General features: G+C 46.5%; 1 protein-coding gene across 2 annotated transcripts in view; it reads left to right on the top strand.

The window, feature by feature from the left end:
• Positions 1–1,502: 1,502 nt before the first annotated feature.
• Kpc2 (Kip1 ubiquitination-promoting complex subunit 2) overlaps positions 1,503–22,313 on the top strand; it is a 104,820-nt gene continuing 84,009 nt past the window's right edge. Inside the window, exons 1-2 of one of the 2 annotated variants that reach the window (XM_068381684.1) lie at positions 1,503–1,574; positions 1,788–2,043. In XM_068381684.1, coding sequence (XP_068237785.1) covers positions 1,900–2,043 — 144 coding nt within the window. In that variant the 5' untranslated portion in view covers positions 1,503–1,574; positions 1,788–1,899. Of the gene's footprint in view, positions 2,044–22,313 lie in introns of both variants that reach the window. The other variant, XM_068381683.1, reaches the window with a different exon arrangement.

The raw sequence follows: 22,313 nt of genomic DNA, 5'->3' as shown, positions 1-22,313 counted from the left end.
ATGGCTGTCTGTTACTTTAGTAATGGCAGCGCATTTGATAGTTTAATGCTCAAGCAGTTTAGGTTCCTCCCTCATTAATTTTTTTCTTTTATTATTAAAAGTTTCACGATGAGTTACAGGGATTCTCAAATATTCCCTCTTGCAATATATCCTTAATAAACTGTAGGCTACTCTGGTTTTCCAAACTTATATGAGATGATTTTCTTTCTTCATAATTACCATTTCTAAATCTGTTGGGGGAAAAGTGCATTAGGTGAAAAACTGGGCATCATGCCTTTCTTATCTGTTTATTTTGTTTTTATATAATACATTCATGAATGTTCTTACCTATCCCCAAAAACTTGTGGGTTAGATTATCTTATTGGACAGAAACTTACGGTCTATTAAATTTCTTATTCCTGATCTAGATATTAATCTTTGGCACCGTCGTTCAATTAGTTCATTATGCATGTTGCATAAGATTTTTCATAACTTTGACCATCCTTTACATTCAGATCTCCCTAGACAATTCTATCCTGTTCGTAATACTAGGCAGGCAGTTAATTCTAATAGCCAGGCCTTCTCCACCACGAGGCTCAATACTACACAGTATTCTAAAAGTTTTATTCCAGCTGTTACCAAGTTGTGGAATGATCTTCCTAATCAGGTAGTTGAATCAGTAAACTTCAAAAGTTCAAAGTTGGAGCAAATGTTTTTATGTTGACCAGGCTAACATGAGTCTTTTTATTGTTTATATATGACATATCTGTTTTGACGTTGTTAATAGTTTATGTAGGACATATCTGTTTTGACGCTGTTACTGTTTTTTAGAATGATATATTGATAATTTATTCTCTTCATTTATTTATTTCCTTACTGAGCTATTTTTCCCTGTTGGAGCCCTTGGTCTTAAAGCATCTTGTTTTTTTCAACTAGGGTTGTAGCTTGGCTAATAATAATAATAATAATAATAATAATAATAATAATAATAATAATAATAATAATAATAATAATAATAATAGGACGTCAAGTTTGAAATGGCCTGTTGGAGAATGTTAATTTTATCTAGGAAGGAAATGCTTTACAGGAGTCACCGTAAAAGTTATCATCGAGTGGTGCAATTGTACTGTAATACTTTATGGTTGTGGAAAAACGTTTCTGACACCAAGTTCATTACTCATCAAGTTCCACTTTGTCTGTGTACGTGTTGCCTAACATTTCCTACAGTCTAGTTCTAGTAGCTTCATAATATACTTTTTGGTTCCTACTACTTGGTCAAGCTACTGATATGTAGATTTAAGAGTTATAAGAGTTTGTTATTATAGAGAAAACCTACAGAAAAAAAAACATGTTGTAATTTTGAGATTGTTACAAATTATCAGATACAAAGAAAGAAATCCACATATTGACGTGACTGTAATATTAAAGTAGGAAAGTTTATCTGTAACGTAGATTACAGATAGAGGTTCCAATTGGTACCCGAATGAAACCCACATTCTCATCCCTAAAGATTCAGGAAGTTCAGAAAAACAAACAACATCGAATCAACACAAACAGTGAAACAGAGTTTGTTCTAAGTTGGGAACTTGGGACCAGGGTTGCCAGGTTTTCTAAATGAGAAAAGGTCAATTTCTAATCAACAGAGGCTTTAAAAGGTCAACCCATTAATAGAAAAAGGTCAAAAATATAGTATTTAAGGGCCGGCTTTTTTCATATTACTAAAGGCCAACCTATTTAAATACAAAAGGTCAAATTTGAGTTTTTTTTGGCCGGAAAAAAGGCCAAACTGGCAACCCTGCTTGGGACCATCTTCCAGTCACAGTGACACATACCCAGTACTCTACACAAACATATTCCTATTGCGGAATAGTGAGTTTCTTGGTGGTGTTTCGGGATGGTGTCCTGTAATGCGAAGGATTCATGATTAGCTGGTTGAAAAGGAAGGCTAAAGTCACCATTAACAATCGCTACGTTAATCTCCTCCGTAGCAGCAACAACTTGAACGCAAATATGTATGTACCAGAGCCGCAAACAGTTTCACGTATCAGTGATCACATGCTGAAGGTGAGTTACCTTTTTCCCATTATATTTTCTCACATAGAAATGCATTGTTATAATTTGTAAAGGCCTCTGTTATGCCACCTCTTTCGATAACGAATAGATGGTGACCTTGATGGAGGCCTATGCAGGAAAGTAGGTTACGTCTGTGGTCTGGGATTCCTGATAAGTTATGGTGATGAGGCCTATTATAGTAATGAACTTCCAGCCATGTAGCGTAACATTGGAGCCTTTGTATATCAGCGGCCAGTTCCTCTGGCGAGCATAATATGTGCACAGCGACTAACCAAATCCACCCCCTAATCTAACCTAAAAGCCGTGTCCTTCCCTACTTGACTAACGGGGGAAGGGTAGGGGTGGCTAGCGACCCCCCGTACACTACCGTATTTCATACAAATTTTATGTAAGTTAAATCATGCCAAATTGGTACTACATTAATGTTGTTGACTAGTGGGTATTATTTTACTTGACTACAGGGTAATGTAACCTAGGGAAAGAACTAATTTTTACAATAGGAAAAGGTCCGTTCTCTTAAAAAATGACACTTGTTCCTGTCGCAAATGAATAGTTTCAGAAATATATTTATATCTATATCCACCAATAATGGGGGACCCCCAGTGGGAACTCGGGGTTTTGGGTGGGAAAATCATACCGGAGAAACGGTATATAATGGTTAAAAAAAAGCCTTTTCTCCTCTATACATTACCTTCTTGGATGTATAATAAACCGATGAAAAAATATGCTAATTGTCTATATCCTATACTAACTAACGGTATATTTTTCTTCTTTTTTGTTGATATTCTATGGGTCGGTTGTAGTCGTTTATTCGTTCATTTGTACATAGCAGGTTTCGACCTAAAGCTCATAAACTCCTCCCACCTGCGTATAAACTCCGCCTCCACCAATAGGATTACTTCTCTTATAACCCCTCCCCATTTTCCCCTTACGTCATTTTACCCGCCACATTCAAGTATACGACTTCACCCGAATCACCTGGTTTATTCAAGGATTTTACTTGATCCAGTACAGCTATACCATTCCGTTTATGTAATACCCTCGTATACATAATACGTTTAACCCTTGAATTACACGTTTTATTATCCAAAATCTTATAAAATCACCTCATTTTATATTTCCATTAAATATTATTTATCATACACTCCATTTTATCTTTCTATATTACTTTTATTCATTTTGTTATTACCTTGTCACTCCCAGATTTCACATAAATACTTGCTCTGGACAAGTTTCCCATAATAGTTCATTCATGTTTATTCTCTAGACTCCGTTGCTTTTCCGTTAACCAATCACGAACCCATGCTTATGGAAAATTTGCACAGGGGGGTTAATATTTCCCAACCCCCACCTTCCAACAAACCCTTTTCCGTGGAAACCTTTGTCCAAGTCAGGTATTTGTTAGTTCAAGTGAAGTCTTGTTGCGTATTTTACGATGGAAGTTATAGAAACTTGTAACGACTGCAGAATTCCATACTTAAAAGCATTTCGGTGAATTCTTTGATACGGCATCCAATGTTGATAATTTTCTTATATCTCATAATGTAATAGCCCAGCGTTTAAGATAGCTAAGATAAAGAAGAATCGGTAATGTAGATATACAGAAGTTAAGACGTCACAGTCACAATACCCAGGTGACCCACAAGCTTCGTCGTCCCGGTCATAAAAGTAAGTCATTAATTTCTTTAATTTGAATGTGTTAATTTTACTAGTTTTTGAGCGTTTGCAGCTCAACATTACCGCTTGCCATTACATACGAGCTTGATGTTTTATTTTCTTGCGAGCGAAGCGTGCTAGTGGCAGAACAAGAACCATTATATTTAGAGTTGCTAATGTTAGCATAATTATCGTAACATAGCATGTTACACTAACATTGCTAATATTAGCGTGCGCAGCTCAACATTAGCGTTTGCCAGTACTTGAGGGAAGTGAGCCCGTATTGGAACAAGACCCATTATATTAAAAATTTTAACAGAAAATATATGTTTTTCTGTAGTAAATAACGTGATTTAACTGGTTTTCACCTTCGTTTCAACCACAACAACAACAACAACCAGTTCGGCTACTTAAAGTAAGTCGAACTGGTTGTTCTGTTTGTTTGCGGTTGAAATGAACGTCAAATTCGGTTAAATCATGTCATTTACTACAGGAAAACATATACAGTATTTTCTGTCTGAAATGATAATCTGTAATACAGTAAAACTTTACTGACTAGGGATATAGTTATAGTTTATAAAAGGTTCAGATAGCCACTAAGATTTGGCCTATTTTTAAATTTAGACAATTTTATCTCTTAGAAAAGCCAAACTGTCCTAGTTCAGCACACTGTTTATCCATGTGCTTAGTTTGCTGTTATGTAGACTTAGAAATCTAATTACATTATAATTTACCGGCCAAATACCTATATATATATATATATATATATATATATATATATATATATATATATATATATATATATATATATATATATATATATATATATATATTAATTCCAGATTTATTGTATATAATTAGTGATAAATTTGGGTAGAATGTAGTTTGTTGGGACAGGCGATATCTTCCTTATTACTTGTCAAATCATTTTTATTTAAGGGGAAAATGTTCTTTATTATGATCTGATATACAATAATTTAAAGTTATATTGTAATTCTACATAATATGATTTACCTTTACCACGGCAATATAAGGTATTTTTAAATATTTAACTTAGCCGGTGGATATATATATAGCTAACGTCTCCGACGATCAGCAGATTCAAAACTCGCTGGCGATCACCATGCTGGTTGGCTGGGTGTACACTAGCGCCAACTGTCGGCAGGATACTAAACATATTCCGATAAGCTCCAGTTCTTCTCTGCTGATTGGAATGTCAACATTGGTTCCGTGCTCACGCTAAACCTAAAGTTGTTCCGTAACTGAAATACAAACCACGCTATTTAATTAGGGTACCTCCTTCGGCGTAGCTGAAATGACGAGCCATTAGATTTTTAACGAGAGTTTACTACCCCCTCGCTAGTTAGCGACGGGGTAGGGGAGGGGTAGCTAGCTACCCCTTCCCCCCCTCACACACCGGTGAGTAGCTCACTTTGCTTTTGGCTCGGGTGATGAACAGACGTGTCTGTTCCCACCCTCGCTTATTGACAGCTTTAATCTTTTTTGCTTTTTCTTTGCAGTGTGTGCTTGAAAGTTGGCCTCTACCATTATGCGGAAGTGCCCCGGATTACCTGACCGCCCTTGTGGTATATATGTCGGCGGTCGAAACGGACCCCCACACCTTATGTCCGTTCTGCAGGGGCCAACGGTGTGATAGAGACAAAGTGTGTAGTGAGTGTAGGGAGTGGTCTACCTCCTGGTGCCTGAAGAAGAAGTCCAAAAAGGATCTGTCTCCTTCAAGGGTTTCCTTGAAGAAAGAAAATTCCAAAGACTCTTCTTCCGTAGCCCGAACCTCCTCCGAAGCTCCTGCTTGAGCGGTCTCTTCTGAGAGGGCGTCAAGTGGTAGCGTAGGCCGTTCTTTTGATGACCGACCTCGGGGTACGGGAGAGGGAGTTGCCTAAAAAAAAGCGAGGCAGCTCCTCCTCCTCCCCCGGGGGAGGATTTATCTTTTAACACTGTTGCCAATGATGATTTGTTGCAGCTTTGGGCTTCCTTGGGGCTTAAGGGCTCGCCCTCCAGGGAAGGCCTGTTTGACTTAATCCAGTTGGGGGTTGCTGTCAAACAGTCGCCGGCGGTAGCAGAGGTTGACCCTCTGTCTATCGTCGACGTTGTTGTGGCAGGGGCCTCCGACGAGTTAGGTCAAACCCCTGCCTTGGTTCCCGATGCAGCTGAAGGCTTAGTTCCTCCCTCCAAACATCCTTCGAGGGAGGAGCTGAGTCCAACAATCTCTCCTGCAGGTGATTCTCCCCCTCGGGGGAGTTCACTGACAGAGACTCCTCTTCGGAGGATTGATGATGGTCTGCCTGCCGCCCCCAGAGGACGTATCCGTCGGAAGGATCGCCCTCCTCTTCGCCGTAGAGTCCTTCCTTCTCCTCACAAGGGAGTTAGGAGGCGCCTCTTTGGCTCTTCTCCGTTGCAGTCCCCCGCAGAGGATCCTCCTCGCTGTGCACCGACCGTTGCAGTTGCATCCTTGGACACCTCTGCTGATCGTTCTCCTTCGCCTGCCAGACCTTCGGACCTGCCGTCTCCGTTCCTGGCTGCTGATGCGCTTTGGGCGCCCACGCATCCTGTATTCCAACGGGCACCGGTCCCTTCGGGGCAAAAGGGGCTTTCTCACAATGTGAGCAAGTACCTTGAGCGCCAGGTATCCCCTGCGCTCCAACGTTCTCCTGCGCGCTCGCTTGCGGTGAAGTCCTCTCTGCTCAGAACTTCATCCTTGGAGACAACGCCCCAGAGACCTTCTGCAGCTGAGACTACACGCTATCGCTTTCCTACTCGCCAGCGCTCTCCTGCTCGCCAGCGCTCTCCTGTTCGCCAGCGCTCTCCTGTTCGCCAGCGATCTTCTCCTCACCAGCGTACAACTGCGCGCCCACGATCTCCTGCTCGCCATCGCTCTTCACCTGCACGCCAGCGTTCGCCTGCGTGGCCACGATCTCCGGATCTGGGCTCAAGAAAGAAGAACCGAGTTTCTCCTTCTCTTCAGCGTTCGCCTACACGCCATAGGACCCCTCCAGCTCGTCAGCCATCGCCTACGCGCCATCGCGCGCAGACTCCAGTTCCTGCTGTGCGCCCTCCTGCACGCCCACGCGCTAGGGGTAACACCCCTGCGCGTGGGCGCGCGCCTAGAGCTCGCCGAGATCCTGTGCGCCCACGCGCTTGCGGACAATTTCCATCGCGCGTGCAAACGCTTGCACTTCCGCCTGCGCTTCCAGCTTCTCCAGATCGCACAACTGCACGCCATCGATCTCCTGAGCACTCGCGCGCACCCTCACTTGTGCGCAGTCGTTCGCCTACACGCCCTACGCGCCATCGTTCGTCTGCACGCTCGCCCACGCGCGTGCGCGAACGCCAGCGCGTTTCTCATAGGGAGGCACAACGCGAGCTACCGCGTGAGCCTACAGGAACGAGAGCAGCCAGGTCATCCTCACGTCCCCCCCCCCCCCCACCCCCGCAAGCGCAGACCAGCGCGCTCGCAGGAGGGAGGGAAATCACCGGATGGGTCCAGGAACCAACCTTCCTCTTCTTCCCTTTCCTTCCAGGCAGGTCCAGCAGTCGTGTCTACTCCAAAGGATCGCCCGATCCCCTTCCCTTCAGAGGAAGTCTCTCAGTAAGCAGCCATGGTTTGGATCCCTCATTAGAGCTGTCAAACCTGCCTTCGCTGAGATGGGTCTCAAAACTATGGCGGCTCTGGCCCCACTGAAGAGAAAGAGAGGAGTAGAAACCGTGGTAACTTCTCCGAGGGTCAAGCTGTCTCCTCGGACATCCTTGAGGAAGGCTCCCTCTCTCCCCCAGACGTTTTCTCCCTCTCCCGTGGACGAGCATTTTCCGTCCTCAGGGGAGTCTTACGAGGTGAGGCGTTCTCCCATCGAACGAATGGGAGAAACCCCACCTCGCGCTGGAGAATCGTCCCAGGTTGGAGCAGAGAAGAGCCCTCAGACGTTGTTGTTGGAGTCCTGTATTCCTCCCAGGAGGGAACCCAAGAATTCCAAGACAGTCCCCAAGTCATCCTCAAGGATCTGTCCAGAACCTGCAAGACCCGCGGAGAACGTCCACGTGTCCCCCCAAGAAGAGCCTTTGGGGATGGGAGACTTCGCTGCCAGTTCTCCAGGATGGGAGCCACAAGAGTCAGAGCATGCCTTCTGGCAAGTCCTGACCCTGATGAGGCATCTCAACAGGATTCCCAATCCTGAGATTCCTCCTCGCGAGGGCAAGGACACGGTCCTGGACCGAGTCTTTGGGACTCAGAAACCAGCTAAGGCCAGTGCAGCTTTGCCCTGGCCCCAAGGGGTGAAGAGTACCAGTGATAAGGTTGAGGACCAGCTCTCCGAGCTCGCCTGGAACGGCTGGCAACAAACTCCTCCCGCCTCCTCGCGTCCAACAGAGGAGGTACTTCGAGATCACGGAGGAGGCTTGTTTAGTTCTTCCCCTGCACCACTCTGTGGAAGAGCTTACCAAGGGAGTCCCTCTTGAGAGACTCTCTAGCCGGCAAGTGACTTTCTCAGCGACAGAGATCATAAGCCAGGAGAAGGTCGCGAAGTGTGCCATGCAGGCTACTTCGTGGCTTGACATCTGGCTGGGATCTCTTGGCATCCTGTTGCAATCCAAAGATTTGTCTAAGGAGAGCACCAGGAAGGCCCTGGAGACCTTCCTCCTCTCGGGCACCCGCAACATTGAGTTTCTGGCTCACCAAGTCTCGAACTTGTGGGCCAACTCAATCCTGAAACGTCGTGATGCGGTGGCAGAGAGGTTGCACACGAAGGGCCCAGCCGTCGAGGTCAGCAGGCTCAGACATTCTTCCCTTCTAGGGAAGAACCTATTTGAGCCTAAAGACTTGGAACAGGCAGCTGAGAGGTGGAGGAAGTCCAACCAGGACTCCCTCCTTCATGGGGCTCTTACATCAAACCCTATAAGCCTCCGGCACCTCAACAACCTCGCCCGTCCAAGGAAACGAAACCGGCTGTGGCAGCGAAGGCAACGGTGTCGAAGCCCTTTCCTGTCAAAGACAGGAAAGGCAAAAAGTCCTCCAGGGGAGGAAAGAATCCTAGAGGGAGCGGCCGAGGCCGCAAACGCTAGTGGGGGGATGCCTTCAAAGTTGCGCAGACAGGTGCCAGCAACTCGGGGCCGATTCCTGGACGATTTCTGTAATCAGTCAGGGATATCGCGTCCCGTTCATAACATCTCTACCTCCCCTGACAGCGGATCTAGTGTCGTTGAGCTCCTTTGCCATGGGATCGGCCAGGGGCCAAGCCCTACGGGCAGAAGTCCAGACCATGTTAAAGAAGGGCGCTCTCCAGGAGGTCGTCGACGGTTCCCCAGGCTTCTTCAGTCGACTCTTTCTTGTAAAGAAGGCGTCTGGAGGCTGGAGACCAGTCATCGACCCCTTGGCCCTGGACAGGTTTGTCAAACAAACCCCGTTCAGCATGGAGACGGTGGACACGGTCAGACTTGCGGTGAGACCACAAGACTTCATGTGTACACTGGACCTGAAGGACGCGTACTTCCAGATCCCAGTCCATCCGTCTTCAAGGAATTACTTAAGATTCAGCCTAGACAACAAAATTTACCAGTTCAAGGTGCTGTGTTTCGATCTCTCCACAGCACCTCAGGTATTCACCAGGGTGTTCACACTGATTTCTTTGTGGGCACACAGGATCGGCATCCGTCTCCTCCGGTATCTGGACGACTGGCTAATCCTGGCAGACTCGAAGTCGACCCTTCTTCGACACCGAGACAAGCTTCTAGGACTTTGCCAAGATCTAGGGATCATGGTAAATCTCGAGAAGTCTTCCCTGCTTCCAACTCAACGACTGGTATATCTAGGTATGATCTTGGACACCAATCTCCACGAAGCCTTCCCATCAAACGACAGAATAGCAAGGCTGAGGAGGGTCGTAGTTCCTTTCCTCAGACGAGAAGAACTCCCAGCCCAATCGTGGTTACGTCTCCTTGGTCACCTTTCTTCTCTGGCCCGTCTAGTTCCAAATGGTCACCTCAGGATGAGATCCCTGCAATGGCGACTCAAGTCCCGGTGGAATCAAGGACACAATTCCCCGGACATCTTGGTCCCAATGGGTCCTGCGGAACGGACTGATCTTCAGTGGTGGTTGACAGAGGAAAACCTACGAAAGGGAGTGGATCTTCTCGTCCTCTCCCCGGATTTGATGCTGTTTTTGGACGCCTCAAAAAAAGTGTGGGGGCCCCACGTTCTGAACCACAGGACCTCAAGCCTATGGTCAGAATTAGAAAAGTGCCTCCATATAAACCTGCTAGAAATGAAGGCCGTGTATCTGGCACTTCATCAGTTCCAACAATACCTGGCGGGTCACTCTGTGGTGGTGATGAGCGACAACACCACGGTAGTGGCTTACATCAACAAGCAGGGAGGTACCTTTTCACAGCAGCTATCCCATCTTGCCGTAGAGATACTGAGATGGACCTAAGTCCACTCGATTCCACTATCAGCTCGCTTCATTCAAGGCAAGAGGAATGTGCTCGCCGACAGTCTGAGCAGGGCATCTCAGATAGTGAGTACCGAGTGGTCTTTGGATCGTCTAGTAGCCAACAAAGTCCTGACTTTGTGGGGTTCCCTGACGGTGGATTTGTTCGCGACAGCCTTGAATTTCAAGCTCCCGCTGTACTGCTCCCCAGTCCCTGACCCCAAGGCACTCTGGCAAGATGCCTTTCAACAACGGTGGGACAACATTGACATCTATGCCTTTCCCCCGTTCTGTCTGATGAGAAGGGTACTCAACTAGACCAGAATATCGGTCAACCTTTCGAAGACCTTAATAGCTCCGCTATGGCATCACGCAGAGTGGTTCCCGGACCCTCTGCAGCTCCTGACGGAACTCCCGAGAGAACTTCCTCCTTGACACGAGCTACTCAGACAACCACATGCCAACATCTTCCTCAAAGCCGTAGCATCGCTACGACTTCACGCCTGGAGACTATCCAGCATCTCCTCACAGAGAGAGGCTTTTCGCAACAAGTTGCAGAAAGGATGTCTCGACACCTGCGAAAGTCATCCACAGGGGTCTACCAGGCAAAGTGGAGAGAGTTCTGTGGTTGGTGTCATGGAAGGGGTATCTCTCCACTCGTTGCCACTATTCCAGCAATAGCGGAGTATCTGAGTGTCTCGTGTATTTGCGGGAAGAAATGCGCCTTTCAGTCTTGGCAGTGAAAGGCTATCGCTCAGCCTTAAGTCTTGCCTTCAGGCTCAAAGGAATGGACATTTCCTCTTTGCTGGAACTTTCTCTACTCATACGAAGTTATGAACTTATCTGCCCCCAGTCGGAAGTGAGACCTCCTCGATGGAACGTGGTTCGAGTCCTCGGGTCTCTTAAGAGACCTCCTTTCGAACCATTACGCCAGGCTTCTGATCGCCACCTGACTTGGAAGACGGTGTTCATGCTAGCTTTGGCCTCGGCCAAGCGAGTCAGCGAACTTCATGGTCTCTCGTATGACATCGCCCATTCAAGGGGATGGGAGGAGGTAATGTTAGATTCGTCCCTGAGTTTGTAGCCAAGACTCAGAATCGAGGAGTGCCAGACCCCCGGTTCGACTCCTTCCTGATTTTGAGCCTCCGTTCTGTAACTGATGACCCAAACCATCTCCTACTGTGCCCAGTAAGGAGTCTGAGGCTCTATCTTAAGAGAACAGCTGCAATTCGTCCTCGGGTGCAAGCATTGTTCGTGAGCACAGGAAGGACGAAGAGGAGGGTCACTAAGAATACACTCTCAGCTTGGATTCTCAGGGTTATCTACCATTCCCTGAATCCTGACCCTCCTCCGTCACGTCGCCCTAGGGCACATGATGTCAGGGGCATTGCTACGTCTCTGGCATTCAAGAGAAATTACTCTGTGACGTAGGTTCTACAAGCAGGGGTTTGGAAGCGTCAAACGATCTTCACAGCCCGCTACCTGCAAGACGTGACCCACAGGAGGCTCGATACGTTCTCTATCGGCCCTGTGGTGGCTACACAACAGCTGGTTTAAACCTCAGGCTCCTTAATGAACAAGTAGCAGGAGGTTGAGGGCATTGTTACCCGGTTTTAGTCTGCATGAATGAAAAGGTATGCCTGGCCCTTATTCTTTTCTTCATTCTCCCCTCTTGGGGAAAGCAGCATCCTGGGTTCTCTGCACAGCTGACCTCAAACCACTGCAGGTAAACCATGTTTCCTTGTGTTCCTAGTATTAAGTTAATACTGTTACGTCCCCATACCCTTACGAGGTGGTATTGGGATCGTCCTAACCTAGATTTCCATGTAAAGGACTCCAGGTCAACTTCCTAGGACGAGTCACACTTCACTCCTTCACACACACACTTGCTTACGTAGGCCGCGGTCCTTGCAGAGCAAGGCGCTTGCGAGGTGCAGGGACTCCTTATCTTGAGTTCTAACACACTCAGATACTGAGTCTCCGGGCAAAAGCCAAAGCCAGTACGGCTGGGACTTACCACCCTACCTTAGGGTTGTCACCCTAATTAAATAGCGTGGTTTGTATTTCGGTTACGGAACAATTGGCAAATTCATAGATAATTTGTATTTTTCAATATTTAACTTAGCCGGTGATTATAATAGCTGCAACTCTGTTGCTCGACAGAAAACTCTAAGGTAAAACTCGCCAGCGATCGCTACACAGGTTGCGGGTGTGCCCAACAGCGCCATCTGTCGTCCAGATACCCAGTACTCAATGTAAACAAAGACTCAATTTTCTCTCTGTCGTGCTATCGACAAGACGTACTTACTCGCTGTTGCTAAACTGGAGTTTTTTCACAACTAATTGGTGAAGTACATTACTGTATTCTAGTTTTGAGCTTTCGCTGTGCAGGGTTTCTCTTCACACAAATCCTTGAACACTTTTTGATAACGGATTCTTTGTTGATGACTTTTTGATAGTTTTTTGAATTCCCCTTTGACCAATTCAAAATGGCTGACCCTTCACAAGTCCCAAAATTTAGGAAGTGCAATGCTAGGGACTGTTCAAGGCGTCTTCCGAAGGCTTCTATCGACCCTCACACTGTTTGTTCCAATTGTCGGGATAAAACCTGTCAATTGGAAGATCGGTGTGAGGAGTGCGTTGGGCTTTCGGAATTCAATTTTATCGAATTCCAAAAGTATACACGTAGGCTAGAGAGAGATAGAGTTAGGAGAAGTTCCTCTCGTTCTATTGATATTTCCTCTCCTCATGCCCCACAACCTATTCCTTCCCCTGTAGTGGTTGCTCCTAATCCCCCTCCTGGCACTCAGGAACCTTCGATGGCTGATATGATGCGTGCCATCCAAGCTCTGGGTGAGAGAGTTGAGTCCCTTGCTAATGACCGTAATCAGCTCATGGCGGATGTGAAGGAGCTGAAGTGCAAAAGTGCAGTGGGAAGGGATAAAGTGAGTGATAGTGTTGTGGATAGTGTTGTGCTTGAGGGTTCGTCTGTTCGTGCCTGTCGTCCTCCTAGTCCGGGACCTCTTGCAAGCTCCCAAGTCCAGGGGAGAAGCAATGTCGTACGACAAATGGGTTCGAGAGGCTTTAATCAGCGAACAGACGTTCCCTCCGTGGTATCGGGCGTATCTACCTAAGATCGCCCCTGCCTAACTAAGACGAGAGAGCCCATTTATACCTCGTCTTCGGAAGGTGTTTCTCGCAAGAAACCCTGGACCAAGGTCTCACGACCGTTAAAGCGCAAGTCGGTCCCTTCCGCACAAGTCCAACGGCCCAGTTGTAGCCACTGGGTCAGTTCGGACTCGCTGCAGTCATCCGATGACTGCTCACCTCCTAAGAGAGGCAAAGCGGTACCGCTTCAGACAGTTACACCGTCTGTCGCCGCACCTGCTCCTGTAGACCCTAAGTGGTCTCTACTGCAAGACATGCAGTCTAAACTAACGTCTCTTATGCAGGACTTTCGTGCGGAGAAGGTTGCTGCCGCACCAGCTAGTGCAGCTCCTTGCCTACAACCACCCACACGATCGGTTGTGCGTCCTGTGGACGCTGAGGTAACCTTCTCACGCACACCAGTTGAGAGAGTTCCGCCACCCATGCGTTCCAGTGTGATCTGCCAGCCGCATGTTGACGTTCAGCGACGCACGGAGGTCTCCGTTGACGTTCGTGAGGTTCAACAACCGTCAGAGTTGTTTTGTTTTGACGCGGTGCGTCAACCTCCGCAACCCAGTGTGGTTGCCACTGCTCACCCACATCAGTCCAGACAGTCTGGAGTAGACGCTGTGCGTCCCCGCGCTGCTATGGTTGTTGCCAGCTCACAGACTGGGCAGCAGTTCCATGACGTTGCGTCCGGCTCAGTCACGCATGCACCCGTGCGACCGGACTCAGCTATCCAGCCGTTACCCACTCCGTTGCCGTTCCCTCATCAGTTATCGGATGAGGGACTTTCTGATGATGATGTTGCTGCACACGTAGATGAACCGCATTCAGAACTGGACGAGCCTAAGTCTACGCAACCCTCTTTGGACTTTAGAAAAGTTTTGGCCCTTTTCAAAGAGATGTTTCCGGACCAGTTTGTTTCTGTGGCTCCGCGTTCTCCTCCGTCAGAGTTTGTGTTAGGCATGTCGTCAACCACTCGTGCCTTTACTAGACTCGTCCTCGCACGCTCGTCCAAGAGAGCTTTGCGGGTAATAGGAGAATGGCTGCAGTCCAAGAAGAGTTTAGGGAAGACAGCTTTTACGTTTCCCCCTGCTAGACTCTCTTCTAGATCGAGCGTCTGGTATGCCACGGGAGAAGTTCTCGGCTTGGGAGTTCCTGCCTCTGCCCAGGGCGACTTCTCAAGTCTTGTAGACTCTCCCCGCCGCCTTGCCATGAGACGCTCAAAGATATGTTGGTCATCTTCGGACCTGGACCACCTTTTGAAAGGTATCTTTAGAGCCTTCGAAGTTTTTAACTTCTTAGACTGGTGTCTAGGAGCTCTAAGCAGAAAGATATCTCCGACTGAGAAGGAGACTTCCTTGCTCATTATGTCCTGCATGGACAAGGCCGTATGTGATGGGTCTAATGAGCTTGCTGCATCATTTGTGTCCGGAGTCCTTAAGAAGCGTGAAAACCTATGCTCATTCCTTTCAGCTGGAGTTACACCATGCCAGAGATCCGAACTTCTGTTTGCTCCTCTTTCCAAGTGCCTTTTTCCAGAAGACCTGATTAAGGAAATTGCCGCTTCTTTGATACAGAAGGACACTCACGATCTTGTTGCGTCCTCCGCTCGCAAAGCCACCCCTTTGCCTACCTTGTCAGCTAGACCAAGGATGGACACTCCAGCGTCCCGTTTTATTCCGCCCTTTCGTGGCAGAGCCTCCAGCAGAGGCGGTGCTCGTGCCGAAGGGAAACGAGGAAAGAAGAAAGGAACCAAGTCCTTTAAGGGCAGAGTCTGACTGCCAGCTTCTTCAGACAGCAGTGGGAGCCAGACAAGAACTTCTGGCAGACCTGGGAAAAGAGAGGCGCAGATGCTCAATCTGTGAAGTTGCTCAGAGAGGGGTACAAGATCCCGTTTGTACGGAAACCCCCTCTAGCAACGTCTCCCATCGATCTCTCTCCCAGGTACAGAGAGGAAGACAAGAGACGAGCCTTGAAACAGGAAGTGTCTCTTTTACTAGAGAAGGGAGCGGTGGTCAAAGTCTCGGACCATCAAACCCCGGGATTCTACAACTGCCTCTTCTTGGTGTCAAAGAAGACAGGAGGGTGGAGGCCGGTGCTAGACGTCAGTGCGCTGAATGTCTTTGTCACAAAGCAGACGTTCTCCATGGAGACCACAAAGTCGGTTCTAGCAGCGGTCAGAAGGGAAGACTGGATGGTCTCTTTAGACCTAAGGGACGCCTACTTCCACGTCCCCATCCACCCGGACTCCCAACCTTTTCTGAGATTCGTTTTCGAAAAGGTTGTCTACCAATTTCAAGCCCTGTGCTTTGGCCTAAGCACAGCTCCTCTTGTGTTTACGAGGCTGATGAGGAATGTAGCCAAATTCCTTCATTTAGCGGACATCCGAGCCTCCCTCTATTTGGACGACTGGCTTCTCAGAGCTTCTTCCAGTCGTCGCTGTCTGAATGATCTAAAGTGGACTCTAGATCTGACCAAGGAATTGGGTCTCCTTGTCAATATGGAAAAGTCACAAGTGGTCCCATCCCAAACTATTGTGTATTTAGGGATGGAGATTCACAGTCTAGCTTTTCGGGCTTTTCCGTCGGCCCCCAGAACAAGCCAAGCCCAGTTATGCATCCAGAACATGCTGAAGAAGGAACGATGTTCAGTCAGGAAGTGGATGAGTCTGATAGGGACACTATCATCCCTGGAACAGTTTGTGTCATTAGGAAGACTACACCTCCGGCCTCTTCAATATCATCTAGCATTTCACTGGAAAAAGGACAAGACGCTAGAAGCGGTCTCGATCCCCATTTCCGAGAAGATGAAGTCTTGCCTGACGTGGTGGAAGGACAGTATCAGCCTCAGAGAGGGTCTGCCCCTGGCTGTTCAGACTCCCAACCACGTTCTCTTCTCGAACGTAGGCTGGGGCGCGACATTAGACGGTCGGGAATTTTCGGGAATATGGAACTCGAGTCAAAGGACAATGCATATCAACTGCAAGGAGCTACTGGCAGTACATCTGGCCTTGAAAAGCTTCAGGTCTCTCCTTCAAGGCAAAGTGGTGGAGGTGAACTCGGACAACACCACTGCTTTGGCGTACATCTCCAAGCAAGGAGGGACCCACTCACTGACGTTGTACGAGATCGCAAGGGACCTGCTCATCTGGTCAAAAGGTCTAAACATATCGCTAGTAACGAGGTTCATCCAAGGCAACTTGAATGTCATGGCAGATTGTCTCAGTCGGAAGGGACAAGTAATTCCAACAGAATGGACCCTCCACAAGGATGTATGCAAGAGACTTTGGGCCACTTAGGGCCAACCAACCATAGATCTCTTTGCAACCTCGATGACCAAGAGGCTCCCAATATATTGCTCACCAATCCCGGACCCAGCAGCAATTCATATAGATGCCTTTCTCCTAGATTGGTCACATCTAGATCTATACGCATTCCCACCGTTCAAGATTGTCAACAAGGTACTGCAGAAGTTCGCCTCTCACGAAGGGACAAGGTTGACGCTAGTTGCTCCCCTCTGACCCGCGAGAGAATGGTTCACCGAGGTACTTCGATGGCTAGTAGACGTTCCCAGAACTCTTCCTCTAAGGGTGGACCTTCTACGTCAGCCACACGTAAAGAAGGTACACCAAAGCCTCCACGCTCTTCGTCTGACTGCCTTCAGACTATCGAAAGACTCTCGAGAGCTAGAGGCTTTTCGAAGGAGGCAGCCAGGGCGATTGCTAGAGCAAGGAGAACATCCACCCTTAGAGTCTACCAATCGAAGTGGGAAGTCTTCCGAAACTGGTGCAAGTCAGTATCTGTATCCTCGACCAGTACCTCTGTAACTCAAATAGCTGACTTCCTCTTATACCTGAGGAAAGAACGATCCCTTTCAGCTCCCACTATCAAGGGTTACAGAAGCATGTTGGCATCAGTCTTCCTTCACAGAGGCTTAGATCTTTCCAACAATAAAGATCTACAGGACCTCCTTAAGTCTTTTGAGACCACGAAGGAGCGTCGTTTGGTTATGCCTGGTTGGAATTTAGACGTGGTACTAAGATTCCTCATGTCAGACAGGTTCGAGCCGCTACAATCAGCCTCCCTAAAAGATCTCACCTTAAAGACTCTTTTCCTGGTATGCTTAGCCACAGCTAAAAGAGTCAGTGAGATTCATGCCTTCAGCAAGAACATCGGATTTTCGTCAGAAAAGGCTACATGTTCACTGCAACTTGGTTTTCTAGCCAAAAACGAGCGGCCTTCTCGACCTTGGCCGAAATCGTTCGATATTCCCAGCTTATCGAATATGGTTGGCAATGAACTAAAAAGAGTCTTATGCCCTGTGAGAGCTCTTAAGTTCTATTTAAAACGAACTAAACCTTTACGAGGCCTTTCTGAAGCTTTATGGTGTTCAGTTAAGAACCCATCTTTGCCTATGTCAAAGAATGCTTTATCCTATTTTATCAGACAGTTAATACGAGAAGCTCATTCCCATCTGAGTGAGGAAGACCAAGCATTGCTGAAGGTAAGGACACACGAAGTTAGAGCTGTCGCAACTTCCGTGGCCTTTAAACAAAATAGATCTCTGCGAAGTATAATGGACGCAACCTATTGGAGAAGCAAGTCAGTGTTCGCGTCTTTTTATCTTAAGGATGTCCAGTCTCTTTACGAGGACTGCTACACACTGGGACCATTCGTAGCAGCGAGTGCAGTAGTGGGTGAGGGCTCAACCACTACAATACCCTAATTCCATAACCTTTTAATCTTTCTCTTGAAATGTTTTTTTATTGTTGTTTTTTGGGTTGTCCGGAAGGCTAAGAAGCCTTTCGCATCCTGGTTGATTTGGCGGGTGGTCAAAGTCATTTCTTGAGAGCGCCTAGATTAGGGGTTTTGATGAGGTCCTGTTGTATGGGTTGCAACCCTTGATACTTCAGATCCTAGGGGTCGATCAGCATCCTAAGAGGATCGCGAGGCTCCGTAAGGAAGACGTACTTAAAAAGGCAGAGTAATTGTTCAAGTCGACTTCCTTACCAGGTACCTATTTATTTTGTTTTTGTTATTTTGATAACTTCTAAAATGAAATAAAAACTCTTAGCTCATAATAATGTAAACATATATTGCTGGTCTCTACCCACCCCCCTGGGTGTGAATCAGCTATTATAATCACCGGCTAAGTTAAATATTGAAAAATGTTATTTTGATAATAAAATAAATTTTTGAATATACTTACCCGGTGATTATAAATTAAAGGACCCTCCCTTCCTCCCCAATAGAGACGCAGTGGAACGAGGAGAAAATTGAGTCTTTGTTTACATTGAGTACTGGGTATCTGGACGACAGATGGCGCTGTTGGGCACACCCGCAACCTGTGTAGCGATCGCTGGCGAGTTTTACCTTAGAGTTTTCTGTCGAGCAACAGAGTTGCAGCTATTATAATCACCGGGTAAGTATATTCAAAAATTTATTTTATTATCAAAATAACATTTTTCCTAACCATACAAACCTTAGCTATTTAATCAAACTTGCCCGCCAGCCCTGTCCCTCAGGAAGTCCTACCTCTAAGCAAAGTGAGCTACTCACCGGTGTGTGAGGGGGGGGAGGGGTAGCTAGCTAACCCTCCCCTACCCCCTCGCTAACTAGTGAGGGGGTAGTAAACCCTCGTTAAAAATCTAATGGCTCGTCATTTCAGCTACGCCGTAGGTGGTACCCCAATTAAATAGCTAAGGTTTGTATGGTTAGGTAAAATACAAATTATTTACGAATTTGTAATTTTTCTGCAATTGGTGAAGTACTTGTTAATGGTTTTTTGGCTTTTATTGTGCTGGATATTCTTCGAATACTCTTTAATCCCTTTTTTGATTTTCTGTTGCTGAACTTTGCTTGTTTTTTGGATCTCTCTTTGAAATTTCCATAATGGCCGACCCTTCTCCTACTGACCCTTCTCCTGTTTATAGAAAATGTTCAAAGGATTGTTACAGGCGCCTTCCAAAGGCTTCCATCGATCCCCACTCTATTTGTGTTAATTGTAGAGGCAAAGCTTGTCAATTAGGGGATCGATACGAGGAGTGTGTGGTTTTATCTGAATTTGAGTTTTTAGAATATGATAAATATGCTCAAAAACTCGAGAGAGATAGGCGTAGAAGTAGTTCATCTCGTTCGCTAGAATTGTCCTCTTCCCATGCCCCTGAACCTTTTCCTCCCCCTGTAGTGGTAGTTTCAGAGCCCCCTACTTGCACTAATGAACCTTCTCTTAAAGATATGTTGAAGGCTATTCATGTTTTGGGTCAAAAGGTCGAATCGCTGGCCTCGGACAGAAATCAGCTTATGTCCGATGTCAAAATTTTGAAAAGTGAAAGTGTTGAAGTGAAAAGTGGTAAAAATGTGTTCAATGTTAATGCGGAGGGTTCTTCTGTTCGTGCTTGTCGCTCACCCAGTCCGAGACCTCTTTCAAGCTCCCCACCCCCTGGGAGAAGGAATGTCACAAGACCAAAGGTAGCAATAGGCGTTAAACAACGAACAGACGTTCCCTCAGAGGTTACAGACGTTGCTTTGATCACAGACGCTTTTAAGGATGTGAAGTTCCTCAAAGTCGAGCGTCTAGCCTTAGAGCAACGCGGTGACAGAGGCGATATTCTGGGTTTCTTTTGACACCAGAAGTCAGGACCTTTACCAGACGTATTCTGTTAAACGTCGAGCGTCCTCCGGGTTGTGACGTCTGGCACAACGTCACTACTGCCGTTAGTTCTTTGTCAGAAGATGACATTGACGATCACTTTTCTTCTTTTGAATCATTTGAGTTTTAACAGAAGGAAAGGATCCTTAGTCCTTTCGTCCTTCAGTTGATTAAGGAACTGATGAAAGTTTTTCGTGATGAGTTTCCAGACTTTTTTGCACCTGTTGCTCCACATTAGCCTTCCTCTGAATTCACTTGGGAAGGCGTCGAGAAGTCTCTCTTTTTACCAAGATGGTTCTTACCAGGTAATCAATGGAGCATTAAGGTTGATGAGAGACTGAATGGTGTCTCAGAAAGACCAAGGATAGGCAGCTTTCGTTTTTTCCTTTGAATATTCTGGCCTCTAGATCTTGTATCTGGGATGCGACTCTAGTTCGAATACAAGAAGTCAGAGGTGTTCGTTTCATCCTCTTGGGGTTGCATCCTTTCAGAAATAGAATTTCTTTGCACATCTCTGTCTTCCTCTCTTTCTCAGTAGAGTTAATCAGAGATTTTTCATCTGAGTTACCCAAAGGCCACCTAAGATTTGGTTTCGGATATTGCAAGAAAGGTTTTTCATCTATTCTTCTTTAGCCGCAAGTCAAAGGAAGAATCTCCTTTTCCGAACTTTTCTCAGGCTTTTTGAAGAAAGACTTTCAGCAGGATAGCTACCAGAATTTCGAGGAACAGGGCAAAGTGGAGTCTGACTGCTTTCACCTTCAGACAGTAGAAGCCAAACTTTACTACTTCTGGCAATCATTGGGAGAAGTTCGGAGCAGACCTTTGGTCAGTTCTTCTGAAAGAGGAGTACTTTTTTCCTTTTTAGGGAAACCTCCTTAAAGTTATAGCTCCATAGACCTCTCTCCCAGTTCTAGAGAGGAGTCTAGAGTCCAACTGTGTGTTGTGGTCTTAGCTCCGCCCCGATACTGTTCACGTATCTAATGCTTATGTAACAGTATATTGCACTCAAGATCTGAGCCTCCCGGTTTAGAGAAGATTGGCTTCTCAGAACGCGTTCTTCTGATCTACATGTTGGATCTTCAGATAATGTTGAGCCTTTTTGAAGAATTGGATCTTCTTGTCTACAAGATGAGTCTCTTGTGACACCATCAAAATGGGGATTCATAGTCTAGTTTTTTCGGGCTTTTACGTCTCCCCTTAGAACAGTGCAAGCCATCTTGAATCTTTCTTTGAGATCCTTGATATATCTCTGTTCATCCTAGTTTTTCTGGACCAGGGCTCATTTCCCGGCCAGTCGGGAGCTAGAAGTTGTTATCCTTTTGTGATATTTCTTCGTCCTCTCCTTTTCATCCTCAATCATTTGGGGGATGAGAAGATCTTGAGTCATTATGCGTCCTTTTCGGATGCCATAAGAAGTTGCCTTCAGTGGTGGAAGGATCCAGTCTATTCCAGTAGGGTCCAAACAGAAATCCTCCATGCGTCCTCCAGGTGTCCTCCAGGTCCTCCAGGTGTCCTCCAGGTCCTCCGGGCATCCTCCAGGTCCTCCAGGAGGTCTCCCTTTTTGAACAGAGGACCTTAGGCCTTGTGTTGTGTTCCGTCACCTCGGTCGAGGTAGGAGCAACACTGGACTGTTGGCAAGTCAATGCCGATTTACCACAGCACTCGAGTCTCTTTATGGGACGGCGAGGAGTCTTTTCTCTAGGCAAGGAGAAGAATGTATCCTTCTGTAAGGTTCATTGAGGGGGAAAAGAAGTTTGGCAGACTATCTCAGCTGGAGAATGGTCACTCCATCGAGAAGTCTACAGGAATCTGTGGCAACTTTAGTGTCGTCCTTGTATAGAACTATTCACAGAGATACTGGAGTGGATAGCGGACTCTTCTAGGAGTCTTCCTTTTAGTGTAGTTTTTCTCAGACTCCTCTCTTGGAAAGGTACTTTTTATAGGAGCTTTAAAGACTTCTACCATCAGGATTTATCAATCCATATGGGAGGTTTATAGAATGGTTCAGAATCAACCCTGTTTTCTCTTCCAGTATCTCTACAGATTAATTTGCTGTTTTCCTGTTATTCCGTCGAAGGAAGCACATTTGTGCATCCTCTTCCATCAAGGGATGCAAGAGTGTGTTTACGACTGTAGTCAGGCACAGTATCGTGCCTTTCGATTGACAAAGTCTTACAGGAACTTCTTAAATTGTTTGAAACATCTAAACAAGAAGGACTCACCAGTTTGGAGTCTGGATATATCCTGAAGTTCTTTATGAGTGACAAGCTTGAGCACTTGCATTCTTCTTCATTTTTAGGACCTCACAATGAATTCTATGTTTTGGTAGTCCCACAACAACTAAAAGTATCAGTGGGTTCATGC

The sequence above is a fragment of the Palaemon carinicauda genome, chromosome 10, assembly GCF_036898095.1.
Source record: "Palaemon carinicauda isolate YSFRI2023 chromosome 10, ASM3689809v2, whole genome shotgun sequence".
Lineage (NCBI taxonomy): Eukaryota > Metazoa > Arthropoda > Malacostraca > Decapoda > Palaemonidae > Palaemon > Palaemon carinicauda.
The sequence above is the reverse complement of the archived record's forward strand: the minus strand, read 5'-3'. Positions and strand labels throughout refer to the sequence as shown.